The 20,760-nt window shown below is 39.2% G+C and overlaps 1 protein-coding gene across 8 annotated transcripts in view; it reads left to right on the top strand.

The window, feature by feature from the left end:
* Positions 1–19,149, top strand: part of PPFIA1 (PTPRF interacting protein alpha 1) — a 53,647-nt gene extending 34,498 nt beyond the window's left edge. For 3 of the 8 annotated variants that reach the window (XM_066320456.1, XM_066320455.1, XM_066320462.1), the window contains 14 exons: positions 958–1,109; positions 1,709–1,881; positions 2,011–2,104; positions 8,063–8,144; positions 8,267–8,467; positions 9,228–9,290; positions 9,839–9,865; positions 11,238–11,413; positions 11,518–11,615; positions 12,528–12,703; positions 13,252–13,320; positions 14,803–14,968; positions 16,251–16,321; positions 17,656–19,149. In XM_066320456.1, coding sequence (XP_066176553.1) covers positions 958–1,109; positions 1,709–1,881; positions 2,011–2,104; positions 8,063–8,144; positions 8,267–8,467; positions 9,228–9,290; positions 9,839–9,865; positions 11,238–11,413; positions 11,518–11,615; positions 12,528–12,703; positions 13,252–13,320; positions 14,803–14,968; positions 16,251–16,309 — 1,536 coding nt within the window. In that variant the 3' untranslated portion in view covers positions 16,310–16,321; positions 17,656–19,149. The remainder of the gene's footprint in view (positions 1–957; positions 1,110–1,708; positions 1,882–2,010; positions 2,105–8,062; positions 8,145–8,266; positions 8,468–9,227; positions 9,291–9,838; positions 9,866–11,237; positions 11,414–11,517; positions 11,616–12,527; positions 12,704–13,251; positions 13,321–14,802; positions 14,969–16,250; positions 16,322–17,655) is intronic. The other 5 variants (XM_066320459.1, XM_066320457.1, XM_066320458.1 and 2 more) reach the window with 5 other exon arrangements.
* Positions 19,150–20,760: the final 1,611 nt, after the last annotated feature.

Raw genomic sequence — 20,760 nt, 5'->3', positions numbered from 1 at the left:
TCCTTTTCCTCACTTTAGGGATACATTTAAGTAATCCGTGATTTAAGGAGTACTTCATACCCAGTATCTCTCTGTGACATTGTTGTAATTGTTGTTTAAATTCTCCCTAAAATGTTTTGTCTGTATTAGTTGTCTCAGTTTGTGCTGCAGTTTACAACAAATACAGCTTTTCCAAATTTCTTTTCTTTGCATGCGTCTGTCAGCCTAGTGATTTAAGGAAACACCGTAGAAAGGTAAAAACCTTTAGTTTATTTCATGGTGTGCCCCTTCACTCCCTCCCTGTCCCCAAAATCATTAGTGGATAACAGGAACATAAAGCATTTGCAGGGTAGCTCTGTAATAGAACAAGATTATGGTTTATCATTTTAGCCTAAGTGTGGGTTTGTTTTGTGGGTTTTTGTCTTTGTTTGCCTGTTTTTGCTGGTGTGGACTGTTGTGCTGCTTTCTGTTTGCTACCACTGCTTTGCAGTCTTCATGCATCAGTGCTTAATTTTAAAAGCTGTCACTGCACACACAAATGAATTTTTCTTTCTATTACTCAAATGTTTGTAGCCACAGGTGTGTAGAAATTTGACTTCACAGAGTCAATGATCTTGCTAATAATTCTTTCCACAAGTCTCTTCAGTTTTTCTGTCTTTGCACTTGCTTAAACTGGGGACGGGTATACTCATTTTATGGTGCTGAAGGCATTACTTTAGCTCTTAGCCCTATAAATGAATAAAGGAGAAGGGCTACTTTCTCATTTCAGTAGCTAAGACTGAAATTAGTAGTTTGTAACTGAAGGTAACAAGAAATTCAGAAAGAAATCAAGCAAAAAATAGGCAACTGCAGAATGGTAAGGGCAGGAGTGATCCTTTCACACTGAAATAAGAGTCTTCCTTTCACTATTTTGTGTAGTATTGGTATTGCCTTCACGTTTTGGCATTGCCCCTGAAGTTCTCCTTCCTTTTCTGTCAGTCTCCAGCTTCCAGAGAAGAGGTACGAGACGACAAAACCACCATTAAATGTGAGACATCACCACCTTCTTCACCTCGGTCTTTGCGTCTGGACAGGGTCCAGAAAGGAGCTCTGCACACAGTGAGCCACGAGGATATCAGGGACATTAGGAAGTAAGTAGCTGGGAATCACTCAGACCTACCAGGGATTCAGTGTTCCACAGTATCAGAATAAAACCCCAAACTGCACAGCTGTTCAGGCTGTAGGATTTTAGTCTGAGTGTTAAAGCGTTGCTCAAAAGTCACGAGTGTGAACACCTAAATGAGTGACTGCGTTACATAAACATCAGGAATGTCGATTTTGCTAATGTTTAGAAATGGCTTGATGGGAATTCTTTTGCTACTCAAAGTCTGCATTAAGTTTGCTTCATGCTTGGGATATGAAAAATGTAACTCTTAACTCTTTAAGTTGTTACTTAGCTATAAATGAAGAAATTTCTTGCAAAATTGCCATCACTTTGATTGACAGATATTCTTTTCAAAGTGAATCTTTTCAATACTTGAGATGGATTCCACTCAAGTATTTCAAACTTTGCCTGCCCCTTTCAGTCAGGAACTTGTGCTGTCAACAGTTCTTTTCATAACTCCCAAAAGCTGAAATTAAATGCCATTAGTGAGTTACTGAACTTCGATTAACTTGCACAGAACCCTGAACATATCTCTGGTGAATTTGTTGTACATGGGCTCCTTTATGACTGTTTCTACTGGTACAGTTCAACAGGTTCACAAGATGGGCAAACAAGTAATCCTAGTAGCAGTAACAGCAGCCAAGATTCCCTTCACAAAGCCCCCAAAAAGAAGGGGATCAAATCCTCCATTGGCCGCCTGTTTGGCAAGAAGGAAAAGGGACGACCTGGACAAGGAAGCAAGGAAGCTCTAGGACAAGGTTGGTTTGCTTTTTCTTACACAGTGGGAGAGATGGCCTCGGGGGTTTGCTTTGACACATTCCTGATCAGTAATATTACAGAGGATTAAATTGAGAGTGACTTGAGTTTCGGGGTTTTTTTTTTTGTAGGTGGCATGGGAGAAGCAGATGGTTCCTCTCAGGATGCATTAGGTCTTAGCAAACTTGGAGGTCAGGCAGAGAAAAACAGGAAAATGCAGAAAAAGTAAGTTATCAGATATTTTTAATCCTGTGTTATTCATGCATTGCTTTGTTTAAAAATGCTGTGGTTTTATTTTTTCATTTGGTTTTGGGGTATTTTTGCCTAATATGGTGCTATGGCTAATAAGCCTCTGTAGTTTAGGGTTTGGGTTGTTTGGTTTTGGATTTTGGGTTTTCTTGCTGTTTTTCCAGAACATTAATAGCAGTATAGATCATGGTAAGTTCGAAAGGGATTTATGTTAAATCTTACAGTTGGACTGCTGTAATAAAGAAATTTGGAGATAGAAGTGGGATCTTATTAAATTCCCCCTAAATTCATTGTATTTCACACCTGTTTTGGGAGGTATTAGATATAATAAATAATAAATAGCTTTAATTCAAATGGGAGATTCCCAAAGTTGGTTTGGCTGTTATTTGCTCCGGAGTGTGGAGGAATTGACAGAAGGGAAGCACGAGATGCTGTGTGCAGACAAGCCTGTGTATGAATTTGCTGGCTCCTTTCTCTGTCCCTTTGTATTGCAGCTGCTGGCAGCTTCTCTCTTCACCAGTTTTTTCACTTCTGTTTAAGACTGTCTGCTGAAGTCTTTTTCTGTGCACCGTATAGCCCTGGTTTCTTCAGGGTTTTTTAATCAATTGGGGCTACTCCTTTTTTTTATGGCACCTTGTATGCAGTTACCTTTTACTAGTCATGAGAATTTTTTCACTCTATCTCAGAAAATCTTTAGTTTACTGCTCACCTTTGCAGCGTCTGTTTGCATGCTTTGTTGTTTCCAGACTTGGAACAGATGAAGCAAAGACTAATCATAGATGAAAACCAGATATTGCTACTGGTAGAAATCCTGACTTGATGCTTATATGGTACTATAGGAAACATTAATATTTCTGTAAGTAGGATCAGGCATTCCTTCCATTTTTTCCCCCTATGCTGAGCTGCATACCTTGAACTTCTGCTGCTTCTGTTCTGTTCAGCTGTAAAAAACTGATGAGGGTCAGACTTTCCTTGCCTTCTGAAGACAGACATTAAATGTTGAAAAGAAAGGGTGCTAATTTTCCCTTTGAGAGGGATTTCCTGCAGTACCTAAGTTCTCTTAACTAATAAGAATAATGCCTGGTGGTTGCTAATGAAAAGCAGCAGTATGTTGGATTGAAAAGTCAGAATGGAATGTGGATTTGTTTGGATAACAGAAGACTCAGCTGTTTTTCTTCAGAATGCTGCTCTGAAGGCAATCATATATTATTATGATCTGGTATTTTCCCTTTTCTTTAAAGACCATACCACATCTTGGTTGAATAAATAGTTTTAGTCTGGTCATATGTAAAGAGTGAGTGGTAAGGTCTGTTCTTTGAGCAATATAGGTATTTGTATTTCTCAATACCAGCCACAAGTTTCATTCTCAAGTGAAACAATCCATACTGTCTTGCTTTAAGAAATGCAAGAAGTGCAGTTGCAGATAAATCATGGCTTTTCTTGTAAACATTCTGCTTTTCAAAAATTTACTGGTATTACTTAAAGTATAATTTATGGCTCTGTGATGCAGATTGCTTAAAAGGCAGCTGTCTCTATTAAACAAATGAAAACTTTCAGTTTGGAATTGCCTTCCCCAGCTCTTTCAAGGCCCCTCTCCATCTCCTCCACAGCCCCTTCAGGTATTGGAAGCAGCTCTAAAGTCTCCCTGGAGCCTTCTGTTCTCTATCACTCAATGAAATAATTACAATCTAGATCTACTATTTGAAAAATCCAAGCAAGATGCTTTCATGCAACTGTTCAGAATCCTGAGAGGAGTTCTGAACATGGGAAGCAGTATTATCACAAGGGATCAAAGATCCCTTGCTGCCTTTTTGAGATGCTCCTTATCAAAAAGAAAAAGTGGTAAAGCTGCTCTGAATTGCTTTTCACTCTGATATTGGAGGAGGGTGGGTTAAAACAAATTCTGACTGACTGTTTGCTTACAAAACCTTGTATTCAGCAAAAAGAATTCCAGCTACCTGAATGCTTGGAACAATGACAGCTCATTCTATTTATAGCTGTCTCTAATCCCTATTTGCTCATTTATCTTTCTGATTTCTGCTTGCGTGTGCACAAACAGGCAATGGCAGCGTTCAGCATCTGCTAACGAAAACCTATTTATAGTTACAGAATTAAATTACAGTACCCAGTATTTGTCTGTTTTTGTATGCCTTTGAGTTCAGTTTAATCCTAGTTTTATATTTGTCCTTCATTATTTTATTTTCCTTTTGTTTACCGTTTGATGTGGTAGTGCAAAATCAGGGTAAGTTTGTATTTATTTTTATTAGGATTGTTGTGCAAGTATGATAAGACTCGTTTGGATTTTTTAGCAATATTATTAAAACCTCTGCTTTCTTCAGAAAAGTCTGATCATGAGAGGAAATATTAGATTCAAAATAATATATTATGAAAACGTGTTGCTGAAATAAATCCAGTGTCACCTAGTTCAGTGTGAAACTAGTTCAGTGTCTTGTCTTAACTTGCATGGTGTGAGCTTTTATAGTGGAAATATTAAACCCTCTTAGATTAGTTTTGTAATCTGGGATTTGAAAGCTGTTTAGCAATAGTAGATATTTGTGTTTCCAAGGTAGATATGTTTCTGTAGAAGTGTTGTTTGGTGTTTACTAAACCTAAGTGTTCATCTCCTGTGTGAGCTGTGGTAGTGACAGTGTTTGCCACAACTGTATTTGTGCTTTTCTGTGTGCAGCACAACCAGCTTAGTACTGTATTCATCAAAAAGGAAGGCAACCCTAAATTTAAGATAACTCTCACACACAAAACACTTACTACATCCCCAACCTCAGTCTAGAATAAGGATCTTAACTTTCCCCTGATGCTCTCTGCCTGTTTCCATCTCATGTTTTACAACTGTTGCTTCTCAGTTTTTGCACCCTGAAGCTCTGTCACTTCCATCAGTATCACTCTCTTCCCCACACTGCAGCGTTTACTGTGTTCTGAACTTCTTCCAAGTCAGTTTTCTTCAGTTTCCATCCAAGAAATGTGGGGCACAGCATTCCTCTCTGGCTGTGAGCTCTGCATGATCCATTCCCATGCTGTCTTAATCCAGTGACAAAGTGAGGTTGCTCCAGGCTGCTTTATTTTTGTTATGGGGTGAGCGTGTGCTCTCCTGCCCTTCTGAGCATAGATCTTCCACACGGTCTCCAGAAGGTCCTGTGCACTCTCTGCTGCATCAGGCACCACCTGCAGCTTTGACATCATTTCTCACTCCCTGTGACCACAGCTTTTGTCCTCCCCAGCTGCTGGGAGATGCCTCTGGAATGTGTCTAACAACAAGCCTTGCAGCAGCATGTTCAGGCTCCTGTTCCAAGGGAAGCTCAGCCAGGTTTTTTATTACGTCTCCAGACACCTCTCCCTTGGTTTTGTCACCCAGGAGTTATTCCAGTAGCCAGCCACTCTTTTGGCACTCTTTTATCCTTCACAGGGCCAGGTTTGTACCACCTGTTGACACTGCTAACACCACTGCAGTATTTTTTTTTCCTCACAAAGATGATGGGGCTGGATTTTGCACCTATTTCCTAACTGATACACTGGTTGGGCTGTGAGACTCAGTTGGCCTGGCAGTTAAGATCTTTCAGTTACCTGATCACATTTTACTGGAATGCAGCAAATGTCTTGGTGGAGTTTGAAGGGAATAGTTGGAAAAGGGAAGTTCTCTGCTATAGGAAAAAAACCCATGAATGCAGTTTCATTTGCAGATGAAACAGCAGCTGCTTCTGAATTCTCCCTATGAGATGTTTTGTGCCTGGGTCTCATATTAAGCTTAGGGGTTTATGATTTTCTGTTCATGCTAGTTTTTTTCTCTTACTGCATATGAACAAATTCTGCAATTAATTTTCCACTTCATGGTTGCTTTCCTCTTTGGATCAATTGAATAATTTCTGCATAGACATCTCATGAACTTTTTTTTTTCTTTGTTTCTATTTTTATGTGTTTCCTCCATCACACGATTATTTTCCGCCTGCAATACCAACATGAGTTTCAAGTTGGCATCATACCCTCTCCTTACATTTTTTATGTATTCCTTGTATTCTACTCCAAAGGATTCAGTCTTCCATGGTTACCATGAAGTATATAATGAGACCTACGAACAACCAGAAATGACACTGATACTCTCTGAACTGCACACAGTGCAACCACCAAAAAGGAAGGCATAGACACTAATGTGGAAGTTAAAGTTCTTGGAAAAATCCTTGTGTTCCTTTCTGGAAAATACTGTACTAAGCACTTTATTCGGTTCTTACCAAACAGTGTTTCATATGATCTTACTAATTTTTTTTTCCTAATTTTTAAATCTTTAAACAACAAAGAGAAGCAGAACTAAATGTGTTCAGGGTTAATTAATTGTGGTATGAATGTAAAGCATTCCACAGTAGCAGGGAAATAGCTAATCCTTTATTCCCAATTTAGAAATATATGTATCTTTTTGAAGTATACAAATATGTCTAAGCTTTTACAGTCTTCTTTGGTAGTGAAATTCAGCAGTTGAGCTGCTGACTGCTGAACACCGTTCCACCTTAAAGGATGTATCCCAAAATGGTGCTTAGAATGATTATTTGTAACCAGTTGTCTGGCAGTTCCTTCCTTTCCTCTCCTTTTCCCATTCCTGGAAGCACATTTAATTAGGACAAACTACTGGGAGGTTCTTCTAGAGCAATAGGAATTCATTGGTGTGCAGGTGAAGAAGTGCTATCTATTGATAAAGTAGTTGCCAGTGTATTTATTGCTTCATTGATTGCTTTTTAACATGTAGTTATCTACCAATATAACACAAGGAGATACAGAGCAAAAGATGTAGACATATCTTTTAGATATGTCTAAAAGAGCTGAATGCTGCATTCCCATTTTGTAGGAGTAGCAAAAAAGCTCCTTGTCTGTCAGTAATCACTCTTCAAGGTGCCTTGTGTATTTTAATACCTATAACTTGTAAAAATGTTATTTTAGCTCTCTGCAGTTAGTTCAAAAGGCAAGGAGATTTTATTTGATTTAAATAGTAAGAAAATAATAAATACATAATGTAGGATCTCGAATCTGTAGTATTGCTGTATATCTTAATTCTACACTTGCAGGCATGAATAAAGAACAGTAAAATCAGTCTAATTAGGTGAAGGTATTTTTTCAGATTTTCGAAGGAGAATGAGTGGCGATTTAGCCATATATAACTGGCTTTCAAAGGCAGTGTAAAAATGCCTTTTTTAGGCTTCCTCCATGTTTTCAGCCAGGCATATCCAAGCAGTATTGTATGCTTATACCCACAGTGCTAGTTTTTGTCCTTTGGTTTATCAAACATTTTTGGCAGCTATTTATAGGGACCTTGTGAGCTTCCATTGTCTCTGGCAGCTGAATTGTCAGTATTAAACTTCAGGCACTTCTGCTTCAGAACAACAAAGGAAATGGTGTCATCGGGGGAGATGAAAGCCGAGTTTCAGTACACAGCCTGTCAGGACAGAATTGCCAAACACAACTCTGGGTGTGTGAAGCTGTGCCTGATGTTCTGACAGGCTGAAATGGTCACTGTCCCAGTGTCCAGCCCTGACAGCCTGATGGACAGGCGTGTCTGACGTGTTGCCACGTGAAATGACTGCTTTGGTTCAGCTTCGCTGGGCAGAAAACTGCATAGTCGAGAGTCTGATGGCCAAATATCCCTGACATCTCCATTTGGGGTTGGGAGTTTTGGGTAGAGTGTCAGTAGTGGCTTCAGACACCAGGTTGTGAAAGGCAAGATCCACATCTCTGCTGCTCTCAGATTTCCTGCCCAGCTCAGCTTTCATCCTATTGTAGTCCGTGTGTGTGTGTGCTGTACCTGCCTGGGGGCGTGTATCATATAAGGCTGGCTGGGAAAGGAAGAAGTTAATTATTGGAAAGAACGTAGTGAAGTGAGTGCAGCGATGGACTTGTAACATCCACTGTAACTAATGACTGTTTCTGCAATTGTAGGCACGAGTTGCTGGAGGAAGCCAGAAGACAAGGTTTGCCTTTTGCGCAGTGGGATGGGCCCACTGTGGTGGTGTGGCTGGAGGTGAGTGGTCCTCCCAAAAGGAATCAAACTGCCCCTCAACATACAGGCTTGTAAAGACTGCGCGGGTTTGGAGGCAGGAATGTTTTCCCCATCCTGTTGACTTCCTTCTCTCTGTGCTGCAGCTGTGGGTGGGGATGCCAGCCTGGTACGTGGCCGCCTGCCGAGCCAATGTGAAAAGCGGTGCTATCATGTCAGCGCTGTCTGACACGGAAATCCAGCGGGAAATCGGCATCAGCAACCCCCTGCACAGGCTCAAGCTCCGCCTGGCCATCCAGGAAATCATGTCCCTGACCAGCCCCTCTGCCCCTCCCACCTCAAGGACGGTAAGGAAACCCCTGCACTGTTAAACACTTAGAATTTCCCCACATTTGACTGTAAACTTAGAACTGAGCTTCCACTAAGAATTTCTGGAAAGGAGCGCATTATTTAAATATAGGCTGTTCCTTCCTTTCATGAGATTAACTAAAGGAGTAACTGCCATTTTCTTTCTTGAGGAAAAGAGAAGTTTATTTCAGTGGAAGTATGTAATCCAAAGTGTTTAGAGTATGTGTTACTGGCCTCATCTTTTAGCCTCCAGAGATTTTAAAATACAGATGAAGTATACAAGTGTGTACAGAAACGTGTAGGATAGTTGGAGGCTCTTTTAATGCAGCCAATAACTCCAAATAATTCGGACTACATGATCTAGGAGTCCCCTGTGTCTCTACAGTAAATTTAGGCACTTAGTGGGAATTTTGTTTCATGAGTCTGTCTCCCCTGCAGTCTAAAGTTATTCCTGGGGTTATGTGCTAGGCTCCAAATGTATTTTGTGGATTAGAGCAGAGCTGAGTGATTACTCCTTAATTAAATCCTGTCAGCTGTTTCTGCTGCTCAGTTTTGTTACTATCTGTGAAGGAAGTGATCCCTGTGAGTAGGCTTTTATTGCATGCCATGACTGTCAGTAGCTGTACCTGACTAGAGACCATTGCTTTGCCCATGCCTGCTCCTTACATGTACCGATTGCTTATCTGTTCTGCAACCTCTCCTCTTTGTTACTGCTTTCCTTTCACTGGATGGGATTGATTCCCTGTGGGCTCATGTTAGACCACGGGAAATGTCTGGGTAACACATGAAGAGATGGAAAATCTTACAGCCACACAACAAACGGTTAGTTTACAGTGTTGCCACTTCTCTTCCTTAGAGTGCTTTTCCCACTTCTTGAACATTTGAATCAAGTACCTTTTGGCCTTTTTATTTTCTTTGTTCTTTTTTTCTTTCTTTTTTTTTTTTTTCCAAATTAACGCACTAAAATTCTGGATCATTGCTTCTTCTAATTATTAACTTTGCAATCTGCATCTTGATAGCTTTTTTTCCAGAAGGGAGGAAAAAAAAAATCAACATTGATAAGATGGTAAACAAAACTCTAATCTGTAAAATGGAGCTCTGACTTGATTGACAAATAGACAAATTGAATTATTGGTGCAGAAATTTCTTCTCTCCAGAAAACTTAATCAGTAGATGGGGTTTGCAACTTTTCATACAAAAATAAGGGCCTTGTCTATAATTATTTGCATTGCATGATGCTTGCCTTATTTAGATTTTTTTTTGGTATGCAGTAGATTTAGAGTCTTGCAGTGCACCATTAACTTTGACCTCCTTACTAAACTCAACCACTAATATATGTGTGTTCTTTTGCTTTCCTAACCACCTAACAGGAAGATGAGGAGGGAAGCTGGGCTCAGGTTGGAAACTTTATCTAATATTACCGACTGTATGTAAATTGTCACAATCATTAGAGCATGCAAGAATCTGTTTTTCCTTTAGGCCAGCATCTTTTAATGATTCTGGGTGTGACCTGGGGATTGGGAGAGGGGGAAACTGCAGGCTTATCTCCCTACAATGCACACTTAGGAAATACTTGTGATTTAAATATTTTATAGTTTTGGTGGGGGTGGCTCTCTGAGGATGCCAGAATTCCAAGAGTAATATCTGCACTGTGCAGAAAGTCCCAGTCCAAGCCAGCCACCATCCCAGGTGTGCCACAAGATACCCTGAGCCTGGATGGTTAAGTGGATTTCTGTGCACTAATTCTGTAATCCCCCTTGATTGATTGTTTTGCCTTAAAGTGGTGGCAAATCCTAATTGTATTTTCAGGCATTGATGTAGCTGAGTATTTATACAGGGACAGAAACAAAACTTGGGACTTACCCATGATCCATATCTTTGGACAGTATGGGCTCTTCTTGCTTGGCTGCCCTCCAGCTTAAACCTGGTTTAAGTCCCACTAACTACATCTCAGCTACTCATTTGTTGATTGTCAGTGATAACAAGCCCAGAGTAAGAAGCTTTTTCTTTCTTCCACCTTCTAATGGCTTGGAGAGGTGCATTTCCCTGTGGCCTTGCTTCTTACTGGAAGGTGCTTCCTCTAGAGGGAAACTAAAGCTTTTGACTTTTAACAGAAAAATCTGAATTATTATGCTTTTGAAAAATTGAGCTTCCGGGGTTTGTTGCCCAAGGAGTGATTAGATAATATTTATAGATGTTTTCTCTAAAAAAAAAAAGTCTGATGATTTGCAGATCAAAACTGTAATGAGAAAAGTCTCTTTTAGGATAAGGAGTAGCATTTAGAATGGCTCGTTTTTCAGTAGCAGGGTTTTATCAGCTTCTGAAAAGAGCAAATTGTATTTAAAAAGGCCTGCAGTTATTTTTCTGATATAATTTCTTTATAAAGTCACATCAAAAATAAGATTTCCCTCCCAGTTTTCAAGAGAGTATTTGCAACATCTCAACACAATGAAATTCTATGCCTTTTGCTATCCAACCATGTAGATTAGTCCTTTTATAAATTTTAATAGCTCTTGCATATTTTGTCATGCTATTTCTTGATATAAATTGATGCAGTTTTACTTGCTGTTGTGAATATCTGAACTTGTTTTTCTCCATGAGGGTGACTTCTTTGGAGAAAACACACAGATAGAGTATTCAGTATTCTGATGTGCTTATCTTTACAGGCTAAGCATGAAATAAGCAATTTCTTTAAAATAGGCTTTCTAAAACAGCATTTCATTTCTCATTTCAATAAGCTTGTCCCTTAATGCTTTTTTTTCAAACTAGACATTAGCCTACGGTGACATGAACCACGAGTGGATTGGCAATGAGTGGCTGCCCAGCCTGGGGCTCCCTCAGTACCGTAGCTACTTCATGGAATGCCTGGTGGATGCTCGGATGCTGGATCACTTAACTAAAAAAGACCTGCGTGGGCAGCTGAAGATGGTGGACAGCTTTCACAGGTAGGAAGGAGGTTGGTTGAAGCTGGAAACCTCACTCACAGTTAAGTGTTTGCATTATCTCTAAATGTTTTCCTTTCTGATTTTCTTTCCTCTGGTCCAAACAGAAACAGTTTTCAGTGTGGAATTATGTGCCTCCGAAGACTGAATTACGATCGAAAAGAACTGGAAAGAAAAAGAGAAGAAAGCCAGAAGGAAATTAAGGGTTAGTGCATTGTCTTCACCTCAGTCTGATTCTGCCATGTTTTCACTGATCAGCCTCAAAAATCCTTAACAAAGGATTTAATTCTTAACAAAGAAAAGGCTTTAGAGGATGGAACCACTTATAAAATATCAAGTGTAAAATGCACAAGGTGTGTCTGGATGTAGGCCCTGAGCACTGAAGGATAAAACACATCATTAAATCATTTACTTATGCTACAAATGTGAACATATTTGAAACTCCTACTGCTCTGAAGTTTGAAACTAAATGTTTTAGGAGAGGGAGAGTTAAGAACATGTTGAGGGGGAGGGCGTCCTTATTTCTTCTTCTCCTCTTTTTGATGTGACTTGACATCTGCATGATTTTTTTTTTTGTTGCTTGTAGCTGGTAACTTCTATTCCCAGTACTTGGGTATTTATATATTCCAGATTCATGGTGATTATTGTACAAGAGAGAAGCAATAAGAGAAAGCAGGGTGCGAATTCATGGTTTTCCAAGATTTCCCATAGCAGTTTTGTTCCCTGCCTAATATCAGAAGTATTTTCTGATATCTGAGTCTAAAAACTTGCTTAGAACATTCTGTGCCCCCTCTTTTCCCTTTCCTTTTAAAACATTGGTACCTTTTGGTGTTTAACTTACTGACTGTGCCTGAGATCATTCCTAGGAGTCACAACTAACTGGCAGCAACCAAGCCAGGGTTGTAGCTGGTTGTTTTTAGCCTCCCAAATAGAGTGGGTGCATCTCTTGCCCTCTAGAGAAGTGCTCCTTCGAATATTGAAGTTATGGTCTGAAACATCTCCCAGCAGACTTCTAATATGTTTACTTCCACTTCTACTTCCAATTCATGACTGTGGCCGGTTTGGTTCAGAGAAGTGGTGTTGTAATGAGCCTGGCACTGTGTTTGTGCCTCCCCAGATGTCCTGGTGTGGAGCAATGAGAGGATGATCCACTGGGTTGTGTCCATCGGCCTTAAGGAATACGCGAATAACCTGCTCGAGAGCGGAGTTCACGGTGCACTCGTGGCCTTAGATGAATCCTTTGATTACAATGCATTAGCTCTCCTGCTGCAAATCCCCACTCAAAACACACAGGTAAGCAAGGACGAGGCACTTTAGGCCTCTTAGGAAGGTTAAAAATGGAGCTGATTGGGTTTTTTCACAGTTAAGAACATCTAGAAACTAGCAGTGCAAAGTTGTCCATTGTCACACAAGACAAAAACTTGGTCATGCTTTTCTAATGGTTTTCTACTTGTTAATAGCAATTCTCCCTGGTAAATTTGCTTAAGGAGAAAATTGTTTGAATATTTTCCTTACAACCCATCTTCACAAACAGTCATGTGAAACTCATCATTTTTGTTGTTTGCTAGTTTTTGCTAGTTTTTAATTAAGTCTGAGGCAGAATCATGAACTTTCATGTCACAACTAGAGGAGAGCTGTTAAGTTTTCCTTATATTTTTAGTAAGTTAAAAATTAAATTGTAACTTTTCAAGTATTGACCTTTTGAGTATAAAGTATGTTTAGTAATCTGATAAGAAAGCACTAAACAATTTGGGTCCTATTAAGTTTTTAGAATCATTATAGGTTACTAATTACTAATCTTTTGGAATTAACTTCCATTTCTTTCATACCACAAACTTCAGGCTCGTGCTGTTCTGGAGAGGGAATTCAATAACCTCCTTGCTATGGGCACTGACAGAAGACTTGATGAAGTAAGTTACTCAAGTTGTTGACCCATTTTATGGTCCTGGAAACTTTATCAGAACTGCTCACTGAAAAAATTTAGCCAAAGTCTCTTCAAGCTTTAGACAGAATAGTGACAGACACCTTAACATGAAACTCCTTGTCTCTGGGGGTTTCTAAATACAGCAGGGTTTGTGTATTTTGGTGAGATGACTTTGAATATAAAGTATTGGGAAGATCTGCAACTTTGGTTTTCTAGCTCACATCCTTAATGTCTAATAGCAGCACTTTGGGCTGAATCCTCTTTATCTGAAATATGGGAAAATTAGTGACCAGCATTGCAGTGAACAAGCTGTGACAGAAAAAGGCACTTTATCCTGAAGAGCAGTGTTTCAAAGAGCTTTTAGGGGGTTTTAAGAAATCTCATGTTGATTTTAATTCATATTGGTGCAGAAGACCACCAGGTGTATTTACACATCAAAGTAATTTCTTTTGGGCAGCCTGTGATCTTGTTGTATAAACTGCACTGAAATGAGAGTAAAGCTCTCTAAGTGTGAGGCTGTTCTGTGCACCCACAGCACAGAGGGGAGAGTGTTCCATCTTTAACCTTCTAAGTTGCTCAGTGGGCACATTCAAGCTGGTGTTACTTCCCCAGGACAGCCTTAATTAATTCCATGCTGCCTCATCTTTGGTGCTGATGGGATTTGATGTGATAGCACATGCAGGCAAAAGTGTTCCAGATTAAGGCTGAAGTCACAAAACCCTTGTGGTTAACCAGCTCAGGAAACCAGTCTTTAAAACATTGGTGCTGGGCTGAGGAAGCGGACAGGGGAAGGGGGAAGCTCCTGACAGCTCTGTTCCCATGTGCATCTCTACCAAGGTTTTAACAACCCATCAGAAAGCATTGATGGCTTTCTAAAGTGTTTTCCTTGGAGATTTCAAACTGGGAAAGGAGCTCTGAGGGAGCAGATGTTTGCTGTGTTCTAGTGACACAGGGAAGTTTGATCATGAAGATCTCTTCAAATAATGTAGACACTTATTTCCTAATTGTACAAGGGAATAAATCTGAGGTAAAACAGCATTCAGCAGACCGAACTGTTTCTAAATGGGAAGTTGGCAAATGGAGCTGCCCAGTGGATATATTTGCACTGACACAATACTTTCTCTGCCAAATATGTTTTTGGAGGTGGAACTTAGGCTGTATTTAGTTAGCATCATATTATGCATTATATTTCAGTGCAGCATTATATTTCTGAGGTGGGACTATTGCTTGAAAGATGCAGATATATTAATGGGGGAAGGAAAATGCACTTGGGTAATTAAGTTACATTTACCCAAGTGCTTAAGGAAAACCCTGTTTGGCAATGCAGTATTTAATACACTTATTTTTTCTTCCTCACAATTACCTCCTTCAAGGGTGATACGTTTGCTTAAGTTTGTCAGTAATCCTTTTAATGTCAGTAACAATCCCACACTTTTTGCACTGCTAATGTTGTTTGTCAATATGACAGGATGATGATAAGAGCTTTAGGAGAGCGCCTTCGTGGAGAAAGAAGTTTAGACCAAAGGACATAAGAGGTTTAGCTGCTGGATCAGCAGAGACTCTTCCTGCAAATTTCAGAGTTACGACCTCAATGTCTTCACCCTCTATGCAGCCAAAGAAGATGCAGATTGATGGTATTGATTTTGTATGATCTTAAGCATGATGTGCTTTTTTTTGCCTGAGATTCCAGGGGAATTAAGTCCAAATGACCTTTTTGCTGCATAAAAGCATCTGCCTTGTGCATGGTTGTGTTTATAACACTGTGTTTAACCATAGGGTCCTTTGTCATTTCAGGAAGCTGTACTAGAGGTGGAGTTTCTTTTTCACATCACTGGAGTAACAAAATGAGAATCCCAGCTAGAAGTAAATGTAATTTAGGAAAGTAAAATGACAGCTTAGTAGGAGTCTTTTAATCACGTGATGCATAATTTCTGATTAGCAGCAATTAAACCAATATGAGCCCCACTTCTGAAAGGCAATAAAATGCATTCAAAAATGATGTGAGTAAACCCTCTCAGATAATCTGAGATGAGTAAAACTTCAGTAACAGGGGCATTACCTCCCCTGCAGTGGTCACTTCAGTAATGACCATACTTGAAATCTCTGTTTCATTCATTGCTGTATACTTAATAATCTTTGGGTATATGTGTGCACACACACATGAGTTAAAAAAACCCAAACCAACAAAAGCAGACCCCAAAAATCCCATCTAGAAGTGGAAGTTGATCACCTGTCACATGAGGGATCTTGTCTGTTTAAAAACCATATCTGTAGCAGCATAAGAATAGACCTTGACTTGAATTTAGTGTACAAAGGACACTAGAAACAAAAATTAATTTTATTTTAATTGGAACAGACAGGGTGAGAACACAATCTGTTGGAGTTGCCTCAGCTTCTGAAAACTCTTATTTATTCATAAAGCTCAAAAAACCAATTTTTGCATCTGATGCTACTCTCAGTAAGCTCTTTTAAATTTTAGATAATGTCACTAGCACAAAATATTTACCAGAATTCATGTGAAAAATTCTGTAAATGAAAGTAAGTTTTTACCATGTAAAACCACTTCCTTTTTGAAATATTAGATATTTAGAAACTACATAAAGTAATAAATAACTTACAAAATCATCTTTGCCAATTTTTCTGTGCTAGTTGGCAAGCAGATTTTTTTTTTAGACTTCTTTTTGTTAGCCCTTGGCACAAGAAGTGGCTAATATACAAACTGTAAAATAAATTCTGCTTTTCTAACTTGTAACCTTAGAGTTGGGTGAGTACCAAAGCTGTAATCACCATTGCTTTGGAGGGTTGTGTTTTGGTTTTTTTTTTTTTTGTGTGTGGGTTTTTTGTTTTTTTTTTTTTTTTTTTGAAAACTAACATGCATGCTGTGTTCTGCATGTCTTCCCATGCTTCTTGGAATAGGCAGTGTATCAGGAACACAAAGATTGGATTCTGCTACAGTAAGGACCTACTCCTGTTAAAGCCTTCTCCTGGTGAGTAAAGCTGATAGGAATAACACTGAAGCAGCTATTTATGAAATAAAACAGCAGGGATTTTCCTACAGTGCTCTCACACACCTAGAAAGCAGTCCAGGTTTTCAGGGTAGGTCATTATATTGGAAATTCTAAGTTTATTTCCTACAACAAAGACTGAGTGTTGAAATACTGGGTTTTGTCAGTACTGTGTTCCTGGGAGGTTTTGTAAGCAGCCTCCAAAAGGACCTGTGCTAAAATGCTCTGTAGAAAGTGTTGAAATCAAAGGTTGGATGAAGCACAGCTAGAGTTGGAGTGGCAGAAGAGAATAAATTAGGGATGGGAAAAAAAAGAATCCAGTGTGTGACACTGCAGCTCAGATTGTTGATCCCTCAAAGTCTTTGCTTGGTCGGAGTTGTCCCGCTAAAATGTGCTTCAGTATTGAATTGTTAGAGGGATAACTGCAATTTCCCAGTTCCTGGGCACTGTGATTGCTTAGGCTGGCTGCTTGGATTTAACTACCTGCAGCCTCCATTTGGGGAGCTGGAACAGTGCTGCTGATAAAAGGCAGCTTGATGTGCTGTAACAAAATCCACGTATTCTGGCTTGTGAAAGATCTGGAGTCCTGGAATGCTTCTGCAGCAGCCTCTGCTGCATTTTCTCATGGCACAGGACTTCTTTCATTTTGCAAGTCCGAAAACTAAGTCTTTTCGGTTTTAATGTTTTATTTTTTTTATGCCACAACGAATTTTTAAAAACCAATTCAGTGGATCTTCCCCCCTCACTGATATCTTTCATGGACTGTAAATTTCATGTCCATCTTCTCTGCTTGCAGCTTCTTTCTTCTTACTGGTAGCATCCCTTCCAACTCACGCATTTGCTTCCTCAAATTCAGAACCTTTTTTCATGTATGACTTGAGTTCTAAAGAGTTCTTACATGTGAAATGCTGAGAGAGGAAACTCTTGCACAGAGCAGCTCAGACCATATGAGTGTGTTGGTTCATAATCTCAGGGGCTCTCTTAAAGTATTTTTTAGTTGCAAGAAACTGAAGCTTTAGGTCTCCTCTCCCCCAGATTCTCCTCCCTGGCTCAGGATTTTCTGTAGTCAGATGACGTGGGGTGGAAATCCTCGAGGCAGAAACATTTGCCCTCATTGCTTTATTTGCATTGCAGCTGGAGATTGCAGGAGGCAATAAAATGACATCCAGCGTGGCATGGCAGTAATTCAGTGCATCACTGCTGCACTGCTGAGCTGTTTGTGACAATCTTGGAATGAAATGGTGGTTAAAACCTGCTAATGGAATCTTCTGTGTTTTTTTCTTTTTGTGTGTTGTTTTTGTTTGTTGTTTTTGCAGTTTACCCACACTATTTCTACCGGTGATATGCAGCATTTTGAACATTTGGAACCCTTAACCTGTTAATACTTGTTAAATGGACACTTTGAGATATTTTATTACAGAGTTTTTAATTAGCAAATAAATTCATGAGTACTATAGAGAAAATATTTTAGAATCTAAATGTTTCTTATATTTATGTGACTTCTCATTTATATAGTTACTTACTTTTTCTGTTTCTATTCAGTCTACAAATCAAATCATTGCTGATTTTTTTATTCTAATTTTAGTCTTTCCAACTGAATGTACTGTAATGCTTGTATGTATATGTCCCTATGAGCAATATAGGGTTTTTGTAAATTATGCAGTTACTGTAATTATCATTGTTTTTTTAATAATGAAACTGAAGGTGAGAAGGATTTTAATACCTTTGTAAAAGTATCACGACACCGAGCAGTATATATTTTGTCTTTTGGAGCTCTTAGCTTAGATCTGAAAACAAGTCCAGCTTTTTTTCAGGTGAGCCTTTGTTGACGTAGGAGGGACGGTACAGGAGCGTTGTTCTTCTCAGAGCTGTACCTCTCCACACAGAGGATGTGTCTAGTAGTGGCAATTTGTCTTTATTTAAAGTAGAAGTGGTTTGAAAAGCTGGGAGGAACTCTTAACCCTGCAGGACACGTTGTAGGAGCGATAGCCTGTGCCCTAACAGCCTCTGCTGTGTTTGTGCAGCGACTCTTCGCAGTGACTGAAAACAAGCCATAAACCGTGGACTGGTTTTATTTTTGCTTTTCCTTCCCTGAGGAAGAATAGACTTCATAATGATTCCTGATCGTGAGCCACAGGCCACAGAGAGGTTGGGTTCTTTTTTTGTCCTAGACCTTTTTGCTTGAAAACACTTGGTGGAAAGATGCTGGTGGAACCAGTTTTAATGGACCAATCCTAAAGCACTGCAGCCTCCTGTCAAACGAGTGGTGAAAGATGAAGGTACAAATGGGCTGAAAACTAAAGCAGTGCATCTTCTAATAAAGGCCTTACTTTTCTTATGTAAGTCATCCTATGTGTTTTGTAAACTTGTTCTAAAGACCTGTCTGGACTTTCATTTGGATGGTTGTAGCCATTTTGGACTGTATGAGTAGAAAATGTATCTGACACTTGTAAATGGCATATTAAAAAGCCAGCAAGAATCTGTTCAGATGGTGCATTATTTATTATGCAACAATATATATAGCATGTTGTTTTTCTTATTTTGTTTTCCACTTTTAACTTGCTTGTAAAACTGAAATTCATTGTTACTGTTCTGTTTTTCTATTAATCTTTTGTGTATTTTCAGATTATGTAACAATATGTACAGTCTACTTTTGAACTATTTTTATCACAGTATTATTTATTGCTTTCAATAAAGTACTGATGCATTTTCCACTGCCAATAAAACACTATGGAAAAGCTAAGATCTAATTGTTTGCAGGCAGAAACTTTTGCAGTGAGTGGGTATTGTCAATAAAACATCTTAATGATTGTTTGCTGCCCTGTAGAATCAGTTTCAAATGATGACCTTTCTTCAGTAGCAAAAGTATTCCATTAGATGTGACATTTTCTTTGGAATCATTCAAGTTCACTTGCATTAATACCAGTTTTCTGGAAAAAAACTGCTTTATTGCCTACTTCTACTCAGAGTCAGAGCTATGATTCACTTTTTAAAATAAGCAACCTGACCTTGAGTGTATTCTGGTCCACAGGGTGAAGATGGAAGTGCTGTCCTAGACAGCAGCAACAGTTGCTTTGGTAATAAAATGAGATCACGGCCATAGTGATATCTGGGGAGAAACATAGGAGTCGAGGGAACCAGTGCAAAATAGGCTCACAGTAGGGCTGTTCATGTCAATTTTGATATATTTGTAAACCATTTCATTGAGCAGAAGGCAGAAGGATAAAGTTGCAGAATAATGGAAGCAGTATTTCATCATGTCCTCCAGCTCAACAGCAGGATGTGGAATGCCTGGAGAAACACTGCCATGGATGCTCTGAGCCTTTTTCAGTGATGCATCTCTGTTTGTCTGTACGAGTTGCTGTCTGTTCATTTGCAGTCTCTTTTCTATTCTCAGAGAATCTATCTTTCTAGAAAAAAAACAAAAAACTAAAATGGAACTGCAGAAGGAAATGCTGACTCACTGCTCAGCTAAACTTTGCTGTTTAGAGAAACCTTGCCTAGGCGTTGCTGGTCACTGATGTGATAGTAGGTGTTCAAAGTCATGTATTGTTGCTTCTCAAAAGTGAAACCAATGCGGGATAGACTTGTAAAATGTGAACAGAAAATGCGTTTATTATTTCGAGGCTGTAAAACCTTAACTGTTATGGAACAATGGAACTGACATGAGAGGTAGAATAAATGAGTGAAATGGCGAAAGCTTTCACAAACTGGCAAAACTGTGTGGTGACTTCCTTCTGCTGTGTAACTCGGAGAGATCCTGAGAAACGTGACTTGCTCGATTTTAATAACTCCCACACACCCTGCTGAAAGAAATCTGTGCACGTGGAAAAGGCACCTGGGTCTGTTACAGTGATCTTCAGATAATACTTGAATAAATACAACATTTTGAAAATTGCCGAATGTCTCTAAAGGCTTTAGTTGGAATGAGGGCTGTAAAAATTAAACTATGCATCCTGTCTGCGTGCTTCAGAATTATCTGAGTGAACTTTAACCTTGCAATTTTTGCATGTTTAAAGGACAGGGATTCTCAAAACAGATGTTTTAGCTATGTCTTTCAAACTGCTGTAGCAGTGTCTTGTGGACAATTGTGATTTATCATGCCAAGATTTGGACAACAGGTAAATTAGTTCAAAGCAGAAATTATTTTTGGAACTCGGTAGGTCTGAAGATTGAGGGGGAGGGGCAGCAAAATTAATTTTCAGGTAAATAAAAAAATTGACACTATTTGGGGTGTGGTACTTTTTAAAGAAACCGAAGAGTTACTTTGCCTTTAAAAGGAGAGGTGTTTCACTTTGTTGGGGTTGTAGCTTTGGTGCACAAGTTATTCTACATTTTATTATTTTCATTGTTTGTTAATAGTAGGGGGCTTGAGAGGGAAAGGACAATTGTAGCTAACTTAGGTAGCAGTGCCTTTCGGT

Source organism: Sylvia atricapilla, chromosome 6 (genome assembly GCF_009819655.1).
Source record: "Sylvia atricapilla isolate bSylAtr1 chromosome 6, bSylAtr1.pri, whole genome shotgun sequence".
Lineage (NCBI taxonomy): Eukaryota > Metazoa > Chordata > Aves > Passeriformes > Sylviidae > Sylvia > Sylvia atricapilla.
This window is presented reverse-complemented; position numbering and strand designations above follow the sequence as displayed.